At 39.1% G+C, this 21,714-nt stretch overlaps 1 protein-coding gene across 2 annotated transcripts; it reads right to left on the bottom strand.

Annotated features, from left to right (window-relative positions):
- Window positions 1-1,266: 1,266 nt before the first annotated feature.
- On the bottom strand, window positions 1,267-19,283 carry LOC146483828 (uncharacterized). 2 transcript variants are annotated; one of them, XM_085105967.1, is made up of 10 exons: window positions 18,747-19,283; window positions 16,412-16,755; window positions 15,739-16,015; window positions 15,099-15,429; window positions 12,505-12,704; window positions 11,666-11,995; window positions 9,641-10,532; window positions 7,136-7,339; window positions 4,193-4,368; window positions 1,267-3,033 (listed from the first exon to the last, which is right to left on the bottom strand). In XM_085105967.1, the coding sequence occupies exons 1-10, from the start codon at window positions 19,217-19,219 to the stop codon at window positions 2,673-2,675; spliced, it is 3,588 nt and encodes a 1,195-aa protein (XP_084962093.1). In that variant the 5' UTR covers window positions 19,220-19,283; the 3' UTR covers window positions 1,267-2,672. The 2 variants fall into 2 exon arrangements, with proteins under 2 accessions (XP_084962093.1, XP_084962094.1); XM_085105968.1 differs by lacking the exon at window positions 1,267-3,033 and having other exon boundaries at window positions 4,306-5,451; window positions 7,053-7,339.
- Window positions 19,284-21,714: the final 2,431 nt, after the last annotated feature.

The following is a 21,714-nucleotide window of genomic DNA, read 5'->3' as shown; positions in this document are numbered from 1 at the left end:
AATTTCCGGGTTTTCCATGTAAATGGTAAGCACCCCAGAGCTCCATTTCGGCAGGGAACAGTGATAGTGAAGCAAGCGAAACACACGAGCGCGCCCGAACCGGAATCGTATTCCGCGAGGAGACGACACACGCGTACACGCAGAAGACAATTTAAGCGTATTTTGATCGCTTTGCTATTCCGACCTAAGAAAAATAGGGGACTTATGATAGTCTATATTCACTACTAATTAAGATAACTGTAAGAAAAAGCTTCAGATTAGGACGCCTTATTTCGAGGACTCAGTGTGCATATCCAGGTTCGAAGTCCACAGGTTTCCGAAGATAAATTTTGAGTCCAAACCATATTATTCAATGTTTCACGATCAGACATAAGAGGTGGGCAATCTACATGCATGTACCAAGAGCGACGTCTGCAAACCTTTTACACGCGGTACTGGGCTCATTTGTAAAAATGTGAATAAACTATAATCTGTCTCATCTATCTAAGAACATATTCACTTGCCGGGAGCACCTCACCTACCGTGAGTTACCTGATCGTACCAACTTCCCACTTTTTCTACTGCGCATCTGGAGATGCTCGGGTTTCCTATGGGTGGTGCCTGCTAATACAAGGATATTTTTGCACGGTTAAAAGCTAAGTAGAGAAAGCAGAACTCAGAACGTGCTCTGGGTATCCAAAATGAAAACTGGAGGTAACCATGTATTTTTCAGCGATTATTTAAGCTTCAATTTGGAAAAAAACGCCATACATTGCTTTGTATTTTACAGCTTTTTAGACTAATGTTGCTTAATTATCTCTAAAAGATGCGTGGTTGCCCTCATTTTTCTTTTTGGATTGTAATGGCACTTGCTAAGATCTGCTTTTCTCGCATAGTCATAAACCGCGCAAAAATACTTCGGAATTGGTTATCACCGTTCTTAATTAAGCGAGAGACGTTTCTATATCATGGGCTTGGACACGTACATCGATGGACGATCGTCAAACATGGATTTGTGCATAACAGGTTGTATTACCAGGAAAAGTTGTCAAAAGGCTCCAAGCATTCAAACAAAGTGAAGTTTCTACAGTGCCTTATTATAATTTCTGCTTAACTCCTGTTGAGGGGCCCGGGCCATTTTCCGTTTCTAAAGGTAGCTGGCCCCTGCTGTTTCCAGCACTTTCCATCATTTATACTTTTGACCTGACTTTTGGCTGATTAATACTTCCACTCTTTATCAACTTCTTAATACATGCAGTACACCAATTATGGTATCAAAAAAGAAAATGGCTTTTCATATTTATTGAAGAACCAGCATAGTTATGTTAGTCGTTTCCTCGACATATTATAGGCTAGCATTGATAACAAGACTGTCAATAACACCCCATAATGCTCAATAAGGAGGAGCACAGTGACACCTATTTTTCATCGATTTTGCACTGATCCAAGAGAAGATAATAGCTCATCCTCTCTTGACTGATCTAAACACCTTGTAACAATACAGGCTTCATTTGCATTCCCCCTAGGCCTTTAACGTGGGAATTTTGCTAAATAATTTGAATTTTGCATGTCACGTTTGCGAAAATACATTTCTCTTCATTTCTGCGTTGCGGAAGTTTCAATGAGCCGCGTAGTCACAGTCGATAAAATCGTTAACGTTAAACCTCTGACCAAATACTCTGTCGCAACGGCCCCTTCATTCTAAAACGATTACTTTCATGAAGTTTGAAATATGATATTCGTTCGCCGATGAACGGTGTTAAACAAAGCTACTAAGTCTATCTAGAGGGGTCTTTTTTTCGACTTCTGCATCCCCCCTCTCCCGCCGAATTAGAAAGGGGTTGAAGCAATGGAACTTGGAACTTGGACCTTTATTTTACATGGCACTACACTTAGCTAAAAGCTACTTTACGGGAAGCCCACCAATAAACAGATAAAATTACAAAAACAAAAAGAAAGATGAAAATTAGCTAACAGTCTAAAATCTAAAAATTTAAAAATCTAAAATAACTAGGAAATCTACTCATTCATGTATCAATACATGTGTAATTACAAATTAAATTTACAATTTTAAAAGCTAACTATGATAATTACAATTTTAAAATGCTGCATGACGAATACTTCTTAAAAATTCCCTTATGCCGGCCATGGCGCGAATCGAGTCCGGCAGCGCATTTCATGTCTTTGCAGCGAAGTACCGAAAAGACCTAAGACCATGCTTGGTGCTTCTTACTTTGGGCAATAAGAGCATGTTTGTGCCCCTTAAGTTATATGTTGGGTCCTTTACTTTAAGTAAGTTTGCAATGGGGGTCGGTGCCCTCTCCTGGAAGCAAGAATCGGGTATGTCATGAACTATGCCATCTTAACAACAACTAGTGACCAGTTCTCCAGGCCAGATTACGAAAATGCATCGTTAATATCATTTTTAGTTTTTGCTTAAGTAAAGTTGTGCTATTGAAGACAGTCGCATGCGCCATAAGCGCAAAAATTCACTAAACGTCGTTTGATTATTTCCTGACGGTAGCCATTAGTGGCAATTTTGTTGCAGTTAAATACCCCGGCAGAAGATGACTGTGAAATCACTGTCGGTAGTCATCTGAATCGAGAAAGAAGAAAAGCAATTCAAATCGCCAGGAAATCAGCCTGCCCAAGAAATCCGCATCATAAACTGCCTGTATTGATCCAAAGGAAGACTAAAATCCAGTTTGAAAGAGAGCATCAGTTGTAGAATGAGGAGTGGCCAACTGTATGCCCGTGGGATCCGTTGGTTCTTCACTTTCCAGTTCTGTTTCAAGTGTCGCTCTTATTTCACTATCCGTGCTATCAGCTCCCCTATTGCCCTCAGGATCATCCGGTAACTGAAACTTAGGGTCGATTGTTATTGCAAGGGTTCTGAGGAGCTTGTTCTGCGACTCTAACGTGGCCATCATCGACTTGATCTTCTTCTTGTTCTTCACCATTTCACCTTTCATATCAGCGAGTTCAGATGGTGGACTGTCTTTAGTTGGTTCTGGGCTGACATCGGCAAATCTTGCTTGCAGCCACTCCATCAATCTAGTATATAAGACATGACGGAACAGTTATAAGCCAAATAAACTTACTATTGCAGAGAACGGGAAGTTCCAACAGATTACTTCATTATTTTATACATTTCAAAGGGCAATAAGATCTCACATATCAGTATATTTTTCTCTAAAGTTGATTTCAAGCAGGCCCCAGTTAAAGAAGGAGAGCTCACGGCCATGTTCTTATGCAGTATTCTTCCAGTAAAATTCTATTTTCTGACAACGTGAAAACAGCATAGATGTTTGTCTATTAAAAACGCACGAAAAGATCAGTATATCATTAAGGCTAGGGCTGAATAATAATCTCTTCCAATTTTAAGCAGCAAGCTTGGATTAGGAAAATAACGGAGAGCCATACGAAGCAATAAGGCTAGAACAAACATGGTGTTTCACTGAAATGAGGAATCAGAGAGATACTCGCTTCTGCGGTGAAAGTTAAAGCGATGAGGTGAAGTGATTAATTTCCAACTTAGCGTTAACCCTAGGTAACTAGGCCCAGTCATGAAGCTTTAATGGCACAAACGGTGAATTAACTCTGAAGTTAAAAGTGCTACGATGCCGTAATTCTCTGATTCACCATCACAGCAAACATGATCAATCCCAGTGCTCGCCTGTCAAAGTAAAAAAAAAAAAAAAAAAGAAAGAAATAAAGAAAGAAAGAAAAAAAACCTATTGCAAGTAGCTGGTAACAATCACCATTCTTGTAGTAAGAGATGGATGCGTCAATCATCTTGAGGGAACTCGGAGATACAAAGTTAAGCTCCTCTGGTTAGTTCGATCGTGAAGATGAGAGCATCTGATGAAAGATAATGCGTCCAGAAGAACTACTGCAACTTTAATGCGCGTTTTTGTACGACGCATAGTACGAGTCGAGGCGACCTGATTCAATATGGTTTGGCGCTCGTTGATCTAGTAAATTCTGTTTATTTAGTTGAGAGCTTGAAACCAGAGAAGAATTAAAGTCAACAAAAGCCTTTTACCATGGTCAAGTCTGCCTTAACTCACGTTTACCACGAAGAAATCTCGCATGTGGCCTTAACCAATAAATATAATGTTAACTCTACGTCAGTGCCTATAACTAGTATAGTAACATTCAACATAAAGAAAATAAATGCACTTAGGATAGATGCTTTAAACTGAGTCCCCACCTGTACGACCTAGATAGCTTGTTGGGCTTTTCAACGTGTACCATTTGGTAAGCCCTCCGGACAATGAACATAGGATACGCCTCTTCTATTTCGATTTGATACTCTAGCTGCATTCCCAATCTCTTAATAGCAGCGTTGGTCTTTATTTTCTCAGTATCTCCAACGGCCAGACCGACCTGTAAGAAAAACAATCCCTTTTACATACCTCAGTTGAGGAATCATTCTGTATTCGATCTAAAGATCTGAATGGGCAAGGTAGCTCGTAGAAAATTCGTTTTGTTTCCTACACTAGAACTAAACAACTAGATGGTATATAATCGACCATTGCGTTTCCATAAAAGTACGACGATACCCAATTTCAAAATTAAGCGATTTCTGTTAAACTCGATTGCCGCACGTTTATCACACCATCATGATGCAGAATGTTAAAATACGCCAACTGACATGTTGAACAGACAGAATAGATCTCGACAAGGAAAAGGAATAATCAAACACAGATTTATCACGGCACTAGCAAGTGAAAATGAATGTTGAACTAAGTACGTTGAACGGCACATAATTATTCGCTCTACGAAACAAAACTAGCTAAAACTAGCCATGGTAGAGATCATACGCCTCTCCTGTCTGTGTCCTGTGCAAATTGTATCAGAAATGCAATCAACACTTCGATAAAGATAACTTCAAAAGTCTCTTGAGACAATAGCGCGAGAACGTCGTCAAGACGATTTTACCCGCGACTCAACGCACTTAGCTGACACACAATCGTCATAAAGGCGATAAATGTGATGCCTTTTGGCCTCTGTCAGAACATAAATTGGCAACAAGTTGTTAGAAATCTCAGCCAAAACTCCATAAACACAAAAATTTTTAACCTCTGGCTAAAAGTGGAAACGTTCAGTCACATAATGGTTTAAACTCATGCACGGACACCCAACCGTTAAATTAAGTAGATATATGTTCGGAAGGCCGTCGGATTTAGTTTAAAGAAAATCTAAAGTTTCTACGGCAAAATGTCAGCTCAAACTTTCATAACACTAGAAAACTCATACCTTTCCTTTTTGGAGCCCTGGTAAATATCCCGATAAAAAAGCGTAGGGTCAGCTAGCATATTCGTAAAGCCAAAAATAGCTCGTAAATTCGGGAAATAAGATTCCGTTTCTTAAAACGTTCGGTGAGTTAAATGTTAAAACATACGAACAGATTATACTGTATTAGCTTACACAAATATGACTTTAAAAATCTACGAAACGATATGGTAACTTGCAACAGACCAGGGCCGTACCTAGCGCGGGGGCAGAGGGGGCAGCTGCCCCCGCCAGGAAAACTCAATTTGTTTCTAACATCACACTGATCACAAGAAAATCGACTAATTGACTGAAAAAATATTCCTTCAATGTGAATTCCAAATAATTATTTTGGAAAATCTTTTGAGGCAAAAGCCAGTACCGGTTTTCTTATGAAAATAATGATTTTGTCAGTTTGTGCTGCCTATGGTTTAGAATTTGGTGTGTAAATAAAGACTGACAAGCCTACGCCACTTTCTGGCGCGTGTTTTAGTCTTTTTAAATCTAGGTTATACATGTACACTTTTTTTCAGAGATAAATTGGTTTTAAAAGCCTGCCCTGCTCGCAAGTATTTGTAGCGGGTTTGGATTTAACCATCACATGTTCATCATCCGACAGCTCATTTGCGCCTAATGATTTTTGAGTTTCCTCTTTTGAATTCTGTAGCCGCTGCTAATTACACTCAGCTCTCTACTTTATCACTTTATTCGAAAACTTCACCATTCCAAACACATCCCGACGGTAAACAAATCCGTACCAGAACGATTCTTGAAATACAAAGATTAAATAAAAGATGTTAAAAAATACTACAAGTAACGACATGGAATAAGCAACTGAGAAACAATAGAAAACGAACGATTAACATAAAAACGGCGAAACACAACTTTACATCACTGAAAATGACGCGCACACTAAAAACTTATGCAAAGAAAACTGGCTTAAAAAGGGTAAAAGGAGTGTCAGAAAGGCTCTTTACATACATAATCATCTTTAAAGGTGTGGGGGCGAAAGGTATGAAAGATGTAGCACAAACAAATACAACAAAAGTAGGTGTAAATTAGGCGCGCAGAAAAAGCTATAACTCGCTGTAACAAATTCTCTTCCTTTTGAATATGATCTCTTATTCCGCGTGTTCGACGACGGTGTTTTTATGCCACATAGGGCATTTCAGCTGGGTTTGGCTTGGATCTTTTAAGTGCTTGATAGTTTTAACTGCCTTTCTTGTTGAGATTTGTGTAATGTTAGGACAGAAATTAATCATTGCCTGTATCATGCAATGAGCTTCATTCTGTAATTGTTGGAATGCCGGGCCCGACTATTAGTGTTTGTCACAAGGAGTTGTGTTTCTTGGCACGGCTATTTGGTTTTTTGGTTCTCTAGTAATCGTTGTAGCGTGTTATAGAGCTATGCAACGTGTCACAGTAATACTGAAAAGGCTTGAATTGTATTTAAATAACGACTGTGTTTTTGCAAATGCTTCGCTCCACTGATATAGTGCGTTTGTATTGTGGAAGCTCAGTGATTTTCTCCCTTTGTTTACAGCAGTGTATCGACTGTGTTTTAAAATGAGAAACAATATTTACTTCAAGCTGAACAAGATGTTAACTCCATAAGAAGTCATGGCAATTAAAAAAAAAAGCTTCGGTGTGTTTTTTTTCTCTAAACGTCGTAGAGGCAACTTTCTGTGTAGGAGTGAAAACAAAATTAATGTTCAACTAGAAACCCTGTCTACATACGGTAGACCCCTGTGAGGGGTGTGCGGAGTTTGCCCCCACAGGCAAAAAATCCTAGGTACGGCCCTGCAGACAACATTACAATTATTTTGCTCTAATGTTCTCGTTGGGTGCGCCTGATTAGGAATGAAAGCCATTTTCTTACCAACAGGTTCATCAGCGCGATGGTCAGCAAAAACAAACAAACAAAGAGGAAGAAGAAACCCACACGAGGAAATGGATTCAATGGGTTCCGGTTTGCCTCGCTTCGTTGGCCCATTGTATCTATGAAGATTGATCCAAAGTCTAGTTCCCCAATCATCATCACCAAGACACGGAGTAGTGAATGGTACACTGTATGGAATCCAGTCTGAAATATAAGAAGCATCCGAACTCAACTTCCAAAAGCATGAATAGTGATTTGTACCACGAAACTGCAATTACAACTGTTGTCATTGTATGGAAAACCCCTCTCTCAAGGTCTACTAATGTTGAAGCATTGAAGCTTTTGACTCTTTCTCACAGTCTTCTTCAGTGATGTCACTGACTTATGTGTATTTAGTCACGTGGCAACAAGTGATTAAAAATCGGTGATTAGTTCGTAACCCCCATCTCTATTTAGGATGGGACGCTGTCGTCTGATATGGATGGCCTCCCGGCTCAAGGATTTTGATCCCCTCCCAGTCGATCTCATGGTTGGCCTTGGACAAGTGTTCCCAGACGGCAGGTGTTGTTTGCTTCTGATGTTCGCCCAGTCCCTTCCCCAAGACCCTAGCTGTCTCTCCTATGTAGTGCTCTCCACAGCTGTTGCATATAATGTCGTACACCACGCCCGTTTTTTTCTCTGGCCGGGGGAGAGGGGAATGTTATAAGGTTTGTGGTAAATGTTGATATCATATGATCTAAAGACCACTAAGATGTTCCTAAAGTCCGGTTACATATGGCAGACCCACGGTGATAGATCTAGTAGACCCGGAGGTGTTGTTTTGGTACCTTTGGGAGTTAAGTCGGGGAGGGATCATAAACATCTACCGTTTGTAGCCATTCGCAAGTAAGGCATCCTGGACATGCGGTAGCTCCTTTGCCTACTCTTCATCCTCGCTAAATAATTTCCCTGCTCTGTGTAGAAGGGACTTCACAACGGATCGTTTATGATGCGAGTGATGGTTAGACGTGAAATTAAGTCATTGATTGGTATGGGTGGGCTTCCAGTACACAGTTGTTTTCGTGCTCCCATTCTCGTTTACAGGGACACAGGCGTCAAGAAAAAGTAGTTTGCCGTCTTCCTCCTGTTCGCTGGCAAACTTGATGTGCTGGTTAATGCTGTTGATATGTCGGCTGAAGCTGTCAATGTTGGCAGTGTGCATCTTCGTGTATCATCATCATAGGGATACCAGATTTGAGGTGGGTTGGGCGCAGAAGCTAAGGCCACCTTTTCAAAATGTTCCATATACAAGTTAGCAACAATTGGTGATATAGGGGACCTCCTGGCTATGCCCTTGTGTTGTGGGAAAAATTCACCCCTGAACGTGAAATAGGTGGTGCTAAAGCATAACTCAAGGAGTTGAATTGCTTGGTCCACGGTAAGGTTAGTTCTGTCCTGCATGCATGCCAGCTGTGGTCTTGTTACAGTCGCTGTCTGATGGCCCAAATCGCCTCTTCCGTGGGGATGCTGGTAAAAAGCGCGCTGACAAGTTTCTGTGAAGAGGGTAACTCCAAATCCTTGATCTTTCGGAAAAAAATCAATGCTGTTCTTGACATGGCGTTTTACCCACGAGTGGACCGATTACCTCCGCGAGGTATTCGGCTGCTTCGTACGTCATACTCCCAATGATGGATACAATAGGTCTGAGGGGTTCCTCAGCGGTCAATCCTAAACAGAGATGGGAATTACGAACTACCTGTGATTTTTAATCACTTATTGTCACGTGACTAAATACACACAAGTCACGTGACAACATTGGAGACAGTATTTGCTGAAGAAGACTGTGAAAAACAATCGAAAGCTTCAATGCTTCAACATTAGTAGAACACGAGAGAAGAGTTTTCTATAAAATTACTTAAGTTTCCAAGGTCAAGAATGAGCATTATTAACTGTCATTATAGTTTTAAAACTTCGCTAAAGCACTAATTTCACTGTCCTAACTGAAGACAGTGAAGAAACTAAGAATGTGCCAGTCTTCAACTGAATCGGCAACGTTTTATCAGATCAATTTATTTTCCTTCTCTAAAGAACCTTATTCTAACCCAGTAATGTTCAGGGAAAGCAGAACTCATTAATGCCCAGCGCAGTTTTAATTTATGTAATACATTCAGAAAAGGTCAACCTATCATGTATTCCCAGAAAAATTTCAGGAGTGTTGAAAGAAAAGACCTGGCAACATCACACTGACTTTTTGCACTCAGAGGCATTCGCTTGGTGGGTCGGCATTGACGTTACTTATGGAGAGATTCTTAAACAAAAGAATCCTGCTTATCTTGAACTATCAAGGGAGCTAAAAAGTTCGATAAAGCGGAAGGGAAATTAGTGGTATAAGACATTTTCCAACCAAGGCAAACAGATTTCTGTTGAAGATAGCAAAAGGATTATTAGGGAACATATGTCTTTTGTAGTATTATCTATATTACGTAACGTAACATTACATTCACAAGTTAATCCCGTATTCCCAACCTGTTCTTTAAAAAGGATGTAAAACACGAGCGCGAATCCCAACACAAGGAAAGTGAAGACAGCCATCACTTGAAAAACGGTCTTGGTGACTTCAATATACATTGCAATATAGGTGCCAAACAAACGATATCTTCTGAGAAACAGTATCATGTTCGTGTAGCACACGAAGATGGCTACAATTCCAATAATCCACAAAGAACGTGGGTCCTTCATACCCTCGAACCAATCATCTAGGTCTTGTTGTGTCGTGACGTAGGGAATCATAAACAAGGCGGCACAGATATGCAAAGTCCAGTCGAGGTAATTGGACAGGTCCTTAAAATAGTTCCAACGTTGCACGTAGATTTGCAAAAATTCTTTACACATGTGCACCACGGCAAATAGCAGGATCATTATTGGTACCATTTCTGTAAAGAGAGTATCCTTCTTGTAAAAGTCTGAAGGTTTACGCTTAGGGTCCCTTTGCGCTGAGTTGTTCGGCTGGTTGTCGACCTCTCTGAAGTCTTGGCCTTTCCTCTGATCGACTATGAATATGGTGAAGAGTATCATCAGTATGAGATATGTGACAAAATCGAACATGAAAACACTTCTCCCCAGTTTGCTCCACTTGACTTCGTTGAATTTCAGCGTGAGAGGATGGAGAAGAAGTCGTTCACGCCTGTACTTGATCATCGCCTGGACAGCGGAGAACCTTCCATTTGGCATTTCCACACCTTGATCCAGATACTTGAAGTTGTAGGTAACTTTGTATTCTGGGTCGGTCGGGTTAAGGTGCTCAGAATGATGCACGCATTGATCCAGAACAAGCTCTGCAGCTTCTGGGATATTTTCTATCAGAAGTGAGATCGCAGTTTGACCATTTGATGTTTTGTAGTCTTCAAGTTCTTTCCACCTTAAGATAGAAGCAGAATGATTAACTGGAGGAGGAATTCATGTTATAAGAGTGAGTGGGCTATTTTACGGTCTGTATATGTCAAAAGTTAAGTTTGTTATTTTACATTCATCGTTCGTAGCAAAGAACTTTTCATGAAAAAAGGAATTGAAGCATTTTAAATCTACGTTAAGTAAACACTTAGATGTTTCACGAGATTACAACTGTACTTGTCTTTCGCAAAATGTTTATCTCTAGTAAGAATGAGAAAATTAAATATGAAAACTGGGAATCAACATAGAATGACATTCGCAGGTGGAATTGATATGACCAATTGGTCATCTTTGCCTTTGTTTCAAAGCGAGTCAGGTACAAAATCGTTTATAAACAAACGGGGAAGTAAGATGAAAAAAAACTCTGTTACCAGAAATTTTTTAATTTACCTAATCACTCAGCTCACGAAGTGAAATCATAAATAAGCCTATATGATTCTGAAGATCACGGCCAGGCCAAACGGTGTTGCAAGCCATTCCAAGCTTCTAAATGCCTACTCATTTGTGTAAAAACTTGCGATTGGTGACTCAGAGCGAACATGTAGCTATTAGATCTAGTTCAGCCTTTGTGGCCAAAACAACCAAATCAATCTTTTCTCGGAGATTTTGGCTTTTACAGCTACTCTGTAAATCCGAGGTTTGAATAAAGGTGATGTACGTATGATGTATGTATGTATATGTGTATGTACGTATGTATCAGTATCAACCGTGAAAAGAATTTCCACGTTGCCGGTTTCACGTGTTGTCGCAAGCTCAGGAAACTACATAGTGTCGCAAGTACACTCAACTCCTATCAAACAAAGTCTCTAACGAAATCGCAAACTATTTGGCTATTCAAATGAAAGCTATTCATTTGCATAATGTGCTCCAATGGTAATTTTTGTTTTACAATTCTTTACTGAATCGAAATTGGTAATTTCAATATTGGTGTGTAATGCTTCTTGTACCAATGTTTACGCCGGGAAGCCTATCGAGTGACGCTATGTGTTCGGAGGCCGTAATCATTGTAGTTTGTGATTGAAAAAAAACTCTGTTTTACTTGGATTTGGAGTCTAACCAAAGTAACTCGTAAGTTAGCAATAATTTATAACGCCTATTAACCTTTTGTGCTTGACAATTGTTATGGCAACATCACCGGATCCCGCTTTGGCTGCCACTTCCAAACAGGCCAACTCTTGTTTGTTACAAAGCGTTAAACTTGCTCCGCGGTCCAACAGTAAACTGACAAAAGCTGCGTAACCTTGGGCACATGCAACATGTAAGGCAGAGTGGCCACCAATGTCTTGCAGGTCAGGAGATGCTTTGAAGTCAAACAGAATCTCAGCACATTTTAGCTGGTTTCTCTTTGCAGCCCACATAAGAGGTGTTCGATGGTTATTATCTCTACTGTCAACGTCTGCTCCCATATTCAGAAGTGTCAGACAAGATTTCCTGTGTGCAACAAGCGAAATAAAAAAAATTTCTTATTCTCTTACCTATTGCCATGTAGTATTCAGCATATCAAGTGCACGGCCGGGTCAAAGAAAAAAATCTGTTGTTTTATTTTGCAACTGGTGTATGCAGATTGTAGTTTTACAGATGTATGTAGTTTGAATAAGTTGGTGTTAGCTGTACACGATCCTTCAAGCATAATTTTATGTTTTAATTACCAATCGAAGAATGATTGATTGATTATGAATCACACCTCTTTATTTCAAGTCTGCCAGTTTACCTATGCGATTTTTTTATTTGGTTGACTAATAGTCTAAAAGCACGGCTTCTTTTGTCCTGAAGCGTGGGTGGCACATGCCTTCCGAGCATAAACTCAATTTAAAAAAATCACTCAGAACCTGAAAATTAGTGGCAACATTTGATTAATTTGAAGCTTAAAAAAGGAGACAAAAACTTGACAATGCTGAATCAATATGCAAGGCTTAACATATAAAATGCTTCGTTGTTACCTCTGCCCTTTCTTTGCAGCACTATGCAAAGGTGTTCGTCCCAGCTCATCTCGCGCGTTGACATCAGACACTCGCCTTGCAAGTGCTTCAACATGCTTGGACGAAGCTTCCTCTGCTGCAAGGTGAAGGGGTGTCTTGTGATGCTCGTCTTGGAGACAATTACCGTGAAGCTTCATTTTGGATAAAACGAGCTCTAAAATCTAAAAAGAAAAATTGATAACAAAACGAAATAAGCCATAACATTGTTAAATGAGTTTCACTTTCAGTGTATATCACTGCCAAGTTGAAAAAGAAAAGGTGGAGCAATTTCACAATTCAGGGCCACTTAAAAAGTTAGGGTGCGTTCGATTGACCCTATTCCGGAATGGGAACACATATAATGATGACAAGAAACCTGTCATAACAAGTTGTCGTTGTTACTAGAGTACAGAATGGCTCTTAAATTATCGTGCGTCAGCGAACGTTTGCAGAAATGTCTTCCGGAATTACTTAAAAATGGAAACTAACAGCCATTCCGCTCATTCTTATTCCGGAATACGGTTAATCGAACGCAACCTTATGTAGAGAAGATGGTCTGCGGTCTCTTAGAGGATGACTACAAAATATAAATCATGAATTCAAAACTCATTAATAATATAATTCATAAGCCCATTGACCTATCAAATGGTCGATAATACATCACTTAAAGTGACTTTGTATTGAGAAACTTACTCCTTATAAGTATGCGGTGTTTTATCAGCTGATAAAACAGTCCTGATTAGTATGCGGTGTTTTACCAGCTGGTAAAACACTCCTCATTAGTATGCGGTGTTTTTTCTCGTATGCTAATTTCTAACGTTCACAAAAGCATGATTGTTATGAATCTATTGACACACGCTTTTCCAGGAACGTTTTTGAAGCCGTTCAAAAAACTCGCAGCACGTGTTTTATCGGGTCTAAAACCACTCGGCTGCACCTCGTGGTTTTGAGCCCGATAAAACACTCCTGCTCGTTTTTTAAACATACGTAAAACTGATTCACCTGTCACCGCGATCAGAGTAGATGTGTAATAAAAAAGTAGAGTTCTCTGCCATGGCAGTTCACATAATAAAGGAAACCTGTCAAGTTGCTCACAAGCTTCTTGGCTAGTTCAAGTCCTTGAATATGGAATAAACGTATGTCATGTTTGAGGTAGTAGGTGTTTCTTGTACGCGCCTGACGTCATCTGGGGGCCCTTGGCAGGAATCGAGTGTTTGAATTTTGAGGCTTCAATGTAACAGGAATGGCAAAAAATAGCTATGGTCACAGGTGCACATCTTGGTTGTAGAAGGCTGTGAGTTAGACAGGAAACCATGAAAAAGGTGCTGTTTCTAACATTGTAGCTTCTCTGGGTCAAAGTAAACGAGAAGGAAAAAGAAGCCACTTTATTTAGGGCCCCCAGCTACAACCCTACTGATTCATCGAAGGGTGAGATACGCATTTCACGTATAGATGTACACAACACAGGAAAGTGCGGAAGAAAGAAGACGTGCGACCGCGGAGAAAAATGTTTACTTACTAGTAAAAATCAGAAATGCTAGTGCACTCTAAGGATTCGGCAAAGTAGTCTTTAAACGCACAGAAGTTCATGCTATCTAGTTTTGTATCTATGTAAATACGCAATTCAGCTTTCGGGCTGCGAACTATTTTATCAATAAACTATCTGCCTATCTAAACTATCTATCTATCTCATAGCAATGATTCAGGTTTTTCACTATCACAGTGTTATCTTAATCAAGCTCTGTGCATCTATGATAGGTCCTTTCATACTTTCACACAATTAAAATTCTACTGGAATACAAACAATATTATAATTAATTACATTTGATAAGCATGAAAAGTAACAAACGATATTCATAAAGTCGAGTGAGAAACACAATTATTGTATTACATCCTTAAAGGGGCAGTGTCACCTATTTTAAGTGTCACTGTGAATAGCCAAAAAACGTATTTGTTTCAAAGGAATCGTTAAAATAATGGTTTAGTTTTGTTAACAATAACCCCCTAGCTAAGGCACAGAAACTAGTATTAATTATGTTTGGCTGCGGATGGCTAGGATGGCTAGGGTTGGAGGTGGACTGCAACTTTAAAAAATTGGCCAATTTTTTCAAGTTCTTCATGTGTATTTTAGAGAAGTGACTAAAATTTATTATGGTTTGTTCTTCGTAGGAGAAAAATCTTATTATTTCTTTTACGATGTTGTAAGAGCAATTTCAGGTTACAAAACAGTTTCTTTGTCAAATATTTGAGCAGTTTCGATCAAAATACAGCAAAATCGCCGTGACAGTGCCCCATTTTTAAAGTTAACCCGCACGTTTGTGGATTCTATTCAAATCTTGTGATAATTCAATAAGGATTGATCTCGCACCGCGATATATCAATAAAGTTTGGTACCCTATTAGATTGTGGTTGTTTGACAAAAGGGAAGTTTTACCTGTGACCGAAGGCCAATAGGTCATTATTTTACTATCTGAAACTGATATAACCGCATCAATTTTTTACATTGATTCCTTTAGTTTATTGAATGGCCAAAGCTGGAGAATATTTTGAGAATAACCTCAAGAATATTTTGTTACCTTTATATCTTTTGTCTTAGCAGCGTAGTGTAGAGGAACTCTATCCAACAAATCTTTTTTGTTCAGATTATTTGCACCCGAGCGAGTCTCCAAAAGCACGGCGAGCATCTCCAAATGCTCGTTTTCCACCGCAATGTGAACACAGGTTTTCATGAGCAAGTCGGCGGCACTGATATCAGCTCCACGTTTGAGGAGAACTCGGGCCGAGTCCACGTGACCAGCAGCAACAGCGTTCAAAAATGGAGAACGACCTTCGCTGTCACGTGCATTCAATCTGGCTTCCATATCCAAGAGAAATTCAACAACTTTCGTCTGGTTAAATAGGGCGGCCCTATGTACACGGAATAAATAAATTAGAAAAAATAAATAAATAGACAGGTGCTCCCATGACTAAACATCGATTATATGTGAAGGAAGGTGGACGCCTGAGGCACTAATTTTACCACTTACAAACGGCTATCATTAAAATGAATCAAGCTATAACAAAAAACTGCAAAAACCACGAGATGTCTTCCATGGCACGCTCTTTAATAAGCTCCTCCCCGCAAAACGCCACCCTTCAATAAGCACCACTTCAAAATGTCGAAAACGTTCATCAGAACCGCGGTGATTTCTGGAGTAAATAGGATAGTAAACTCACTTGTGAAGGGGTGTTTTGGAGTCTCCGTCTTTCGTGTCGACATCGGCTCCTCGTGATATCAGTAAATGTGCCATCTCAATGTTTCCCTTAATGGCGGCCAAATGAAGAGCTGTGGCCGAGTTGCAATTCAAAGTGTTGACATTAGCGCCATTGTCGAGGAGAAGTTCGGCCGTCTTGACGTCATTATTCCAGGCAGTCATGTGCAAAACTGTGTTACTCTGCAAATCTTCTTCCCCAACAAGTTCCTTTCTGTTAGTACCAACGTCTCTGTCGCCGGCTTGGTAACAAAAAATTTAAAGTAAATAAAATTTTCATTACAGTAATTTTATTTTCTAGCAATAGCTAAGTTTCCACGCCTTAAGGGCCGAGTACAAAGATGATTTAAATCATTTTTTATCATCACCCAGAACGCTACGACATTTCTTTACAGTCCGAAACTTTGAAAGGCATGTGCTAACAATCCGCGTATTCAGAACTAGTGTGCCAATATTTTTGTTTAGCAGTATTAAATAATGATGGTCATACGTCAAAATATTTTGTGCAATATCTTCTTTAAAGAAATAACTCATCATCTGTTCAAGCGCATTTTGGCGACTAAAAGCGAGTACTCAGTTTCTGTTACACGACACTTGACACTTCCACTTTTAACGCTTGATTTATAGCAAAGTTTTACCTCGATTCAATATCATTGTCGCGACTTCTGAATGTCTATTTAGAATAGCACAATGGAGAGGTGTCATCTTGTCCGCTGAAATTTCAGTTATGTTCGCTCCAAAATTGAGCAGGATTTGGCAAACATTTCTGTGTCCTTCACTACAGGCTAGATGCAGCGCGGTTTTTCCAGAGCTATCTTTGGCGTCAACATGAACCGAAGGCTGATCCAAAAGAACTTTAACAATCTCCTCATTCCCTCTACGGGCTGCAAGATGCAGTGGCATACTTCCGTTCTTGCCACGGAGTGTTGGATCGGCGCCGCGTGGTAAAAGAACATCAACAACAGTGGACAAGCCATTAAACCTACAACAAAACAGCGAGGTTTTCAGTTACAAAAACTAGAACTCCACTATACTAAGACTACTAAGGATACCAAAGGGTGAATCAGAAAATCCATTACAAGAATACTCTTGATTATTAAGCAGTTAATGTTTATTGAGTTGGGCTGCACGGGTTTGCCTTTCCTAACAAGTCTGACAAGTTCCCCGTTCCAATTCTCCCATCAGAGAGAATGATCCATTCTGATTCTCTTGTTCTCTGTTCCAGCCCCTGGTTTCCAGACGCGCACGTAATATGCCATGTTCAGCCCAGATGCCCGTACTACCCAAGGGAAACTGTACCTGGGCACTGCAAAGGCCGTTGTGTCCGAAACTGTACAAAGGTTTTTATTCACTTGATTGATTATTGTAACAAGACGCTGTGGGAGCGTTTACTTGGGCGTCGTTGTATTAGGAGTATCTGAGCATGCACCTTAGTTCAGTCTTTGGTGACAGGTGAACGATAAAAGATTTTTTTGCTGAGAGTCTGAGGCATCATATTTGCGATAAACGTGATGTAGTTTGACCGAAAATGTCACGCAAACAAAATAAAACATTACTCTCTTACTAAACATGTCGGATTTTGTAACCATGAGGTGCATCTAAGATGATGATGGATTTTGGCGACAAAGGAGTATTTGTGGTTCCAGTGGTAATGATGAATTTTGGCGACAGAGGGGTATTTGTGCGAATACCTTTCCACCCTGATACCCTTTTTGTTTCTGGGCTTTCTATGAAAGATGTTCCAGCTTTTTCACGTATAAGGAGCAAATTGAATTAGAGTTGGCGATTTCGCTGTTAATGGGTCCTTGAAAAACAATTCTTAATATTTGTACGACAGTAAGGTAGATGTAAAGCATGAGAGTTTTTTAGTATTGTAGGTGTGAAATTGGTTGTTTTGAAGGAAATTAAATTGTTACAAAATCTTGGTGGTACGGATGAGGCCTTGTAAGAACACATCATGAACTGACCTAATTGCAGCAAGTGGGCGTCATTATAAGTCTGCGCAAGTCCGAAAACTTATTGCTCAGTTGGCGGATTTAATTTCTTTCGAATGGGCATTTGCACATTATGCTGGTAATTTTTGGAGCATTAAGCATTATTTGAGCATTTTAAAGGCATTTTCCCAAGAAAAAAAAATTATTTTTAAGAGAAAATGATAACTGAAACTCGACATTTTTTTTAAAATGAAACGCAAGGCATCAAAGCCAGGATGAATGACTTTGTTTTTGTTGTGTTACTTTGTATTTGTTGTATAAATCAGAAATAAATCATTGATTTGTTGTTGTCAGGTTACACCCTGTTGAATTAACTGATAACATTTATTACTAAAATAAGCAGATGTATAGTGATTCATTATTCGAGCATTTTAGTAGAAAAATGGAGCATAAAGTTTGGGCATTTTATTGGGGGAATCAAAACAATAATGTGCAAAAGAGCAAACAATGTTTGATTACGTATACAAAATCCGTCATGGCTCGTCACACAATGTTTACGAAAAGATCAGACTGCAATCACTGACATTTTTGTTTTGTTTGAAATTATCTGTCATGGTTTTGGGTAACTGTAGAACTGCAGATATTCGAAATATTACTTCTCAAAGACTCTTCTCCGTTTATACATAAAAGACTATACTATAGACGAACCAAGAGCCCGATTAAAATATCTGACATGTACATTCAATTTACATTTAAGAATAACTGTAAGAGCGACAATACGCAATGACGGTGTTTATCTACTTTCCAAAATGAGTGACGCCCGTAATAATAACAGCAAATAAAAAACCAATTTTTCCACCAGAAACTTATCTTCCTACTTAATCAAACCAAACATGTGACAATGTACAAGATATATATTATTTGCTTTTTTTTTTATTTTGTTTAAGATATGCAAATGTGGAGTGTCGTAATGTTGGTTCACCAAAATATTGATTAATGCAAGGAGAAAAATTTGCACGCTGAACAAGTTTTTACCCACCTGGCTGCTAGATGAAGGGGTGTCCATTGGTATTCTCTCGTCCCTACGTTAATGTCCGCTCCGTGATCTAAAAGAGAGTTTACGATTCTCCCAAAATTGTATCGAGCTGCTACGTGCATCAGGGCGAAACCATGTCCGCCAAGGTTATCGATCTTGCGTTTATCTGTCAGGGAGGCGAGCTCCTCTTCGACTAGATCCATTTCATCTTCTCGGATAGCCTGAAAAAGCTTTAGAGCATGAGGTGATATTGGGGTTGGAACCTCGCTGGTTTCTTCAAAACCAAGTGATGGTCGTGGCTTTGTGCCCCTGGCGGTCGCTGGTTGGAACTCGACCAGAGTCTCTTCCTGTATTTCATCAGCAGCTTTCTCATCTCTTCTTAGCTTGAATGGGTTGCAACTTGTACCTTGTCGCTTTGCCTTACCCTGAGCCAAGTCTTCCTCAGAGATGCCATTAAAGTGTTGCCCTTTCTTCATTGTTTATAGTGTTGTATCGTGTCACGTATCACCAGTGCCCTCAAAGTAAAGACAAGTGGGACTGTTTACGTCACAGAGCAGAAGTCACTTATGTTTGTGTATCTAATCATTGTTTGAATATCTGACGAGATCGCACTTGATCTGTCACTACTGATTTTGGAAAAAAAATGAAAGAAGAATACAAAACAAAAGCTATGTTATTTTATTTAATTGTGTCTTGTTTTATTTAATTTTGTTTCATTTCATGTCCTTTTTTGTTTTATTTTATTTTATACCGAGTTTGGTGTGAGTTACGTTAAGATCGCGTCACGCAAAACCAAAAATGCCAGATTTAAAATAACTTTATATGCGCATCAATGACTTAAAACAGCAAAACTGCTCACTGACTGAGAAAAGGCGCCTGTATTTGCTTTGCTTACTAGTTACTACGCTCAAGGTTTCATCCTATTACGGTGCCGACGAATGTACGCCCCGTGGTGAAAATGCCTGACTTTTTTCCCAGTCGCCGCGACAACCATACATGGGTGCCGGCTTGCGTCGGATCCGCCAAAAGGAAGCTCTGTCAATCTTTCTATCTCTACATAAATCCATCCATCAATCGATGGACATTTCATTTTAAACGCGATAACCGGTCATGTAAGAATTACACTGAGTTGAATTAAAAGTGATATTTGCATGTGTATGAGACAGAACCTGGATAGAGTTTTAAGGCCCGTTTAAACGGTTTCATCATAATGGCCCAACATTCGTTCAACTAAAGTTGAACGGATGCACGTTGGGCAAATGTTGGATAAATGCAGTGTTCAAACGGTTACAACGCCAGTCAACATTTTCAAGAACAAAGAAAATGTTGAATCGACATTGAATGAATCATAGTCTAAACCAATTTAAATATAATTCAATACACCGTTTCAAACATTTTACGCCTTCACTGAATGTTAAACGACCCGTTCAAACGCCCCCAACCGATTTGGTTCAACAACTGTGTTTGAACGCATGTTGAAGCAAATATTGAAACTGCTTAAATGGGCCTTTAGAGTATATCGGATAAGAATATCTGACAAAGATCAGAAAAACATTTATAATGGGAAGTTATTTCAAAAGGCGCTCCTTAAGCAACAAGTTATTTTGCGCAATGCTAAAAGGTACATACTACTATCTCGGATTCTTTTGTTAACTGTAATTATATGCAGTTATAACTCCCCTAAATTTCTTATTAAAATATTGAACAATAATGCTTTCTCATATTGTTGTAACGACTGAATAAAGCTAAAATTATCCTTGTCTCGACATACCCCTCTCCTAGACGTTTTGAATCTATAATCCGCAATATGCACATATGCTGATATTGCTTTGCATGATTGCTTTATTTCTTTCAGTATACTGAGTTTCTATGGTATGATGGATTCAGAGAAACGAACAAATACATATTATATATACACAGTACAAAAAATAAACCAAAATTTAAAATTTCTCCGTTCGGTGCTAAGAAAATCCTTAAGGCCTTTATTTCATTCCTTCAAGTCCGAGCGCTAAACGTCTATAACCCATTTAAATAATTTAAAAAAAAAACATCCTCTGTTTAAGATCAAAATAACTCAGAAACGATCCTTTCCAGACTCATTTACCTACAGTTCTAGTGACAACTTTTAAATTTGCCATCCCGCGATGTTGAAAACAATAATAGATCATGATACGCTACACAAAAATTCGGTTTTACCAAGAGAGGATCGATCATATTTTCTTGGTTTTACGCATGCAACAATGGAGTGGGGAAGAAGTAGTTGTCACGGCCGGTATTTTGCGGTCAAGAATAACACAAAATTGTTAATCCCGTTAGTTGTTCCAGGTTGGGCATCTTATATAAAATGTTTACACTATGTAAGTATGTTAATTCTCATAGTCCTGAACGTAGACGGGAACAGAAATAATAATAATAATAATAATAATAATAATAATAATAATAATAATAATAATAATAATAATAATAACTTTATTATTGTGTTACAAAAGGAATGCAGCTGAGGGGAGAAGTCCGCTCTACTAATAGTGGACACCTAACTAAATAGCCTATTTTAACTCTAGCTAAAACTGAGAAATAACTACAATATATTGAAATTTACATCGTAAACCATATTAAAATGTTAAAAATTCCATACATCAATTGTAAAACTCATGTAAAGGACAGTCATTCTCGGCATAGATTACAGCCTCCACAGTTACTGACATTTGCAGCTAGGGCAGTAAGGTCCTGATTACGTATGACTCTTTAAAATTGCTTCAGAGAGGGTTGATATCTTATTCTAGGAGTGAGATCATTCCACAGTTTATTTATTTACTTTCTTAGTTTTTTTTAGTTTTTTTTTTTTTTTAACGAAGAGACCTTTGTCGTGCGGGGCCACTATGAGTCTCAGAGGAATCAAGTTTTTTTTTTTTTTTACTAAAGTCTAAGAAACAACTGTGGACGATAATCCTCCTGGTATACGTTGGATCAA

Source organism: Pavona decussata, unplaced genomic scaffold (genome assembly GCF_977016875.1).
Source record: "Pavona decussata unplaced genomic scaffold, jaPavDecu1.1 SCAFFOLD_38, whole genome shotgun sequence".
Lineage (NCBI taxonomy): Eukaryota > Metazoa > Cnidaria > Anthozoa > Scleractinia > Agariciidae > Pavona > Pavona decussata.
Note: the sequence above shows the minus strand (reverse complement) of the source record. Positions and strands in the feature narration are given on the sequence as shown.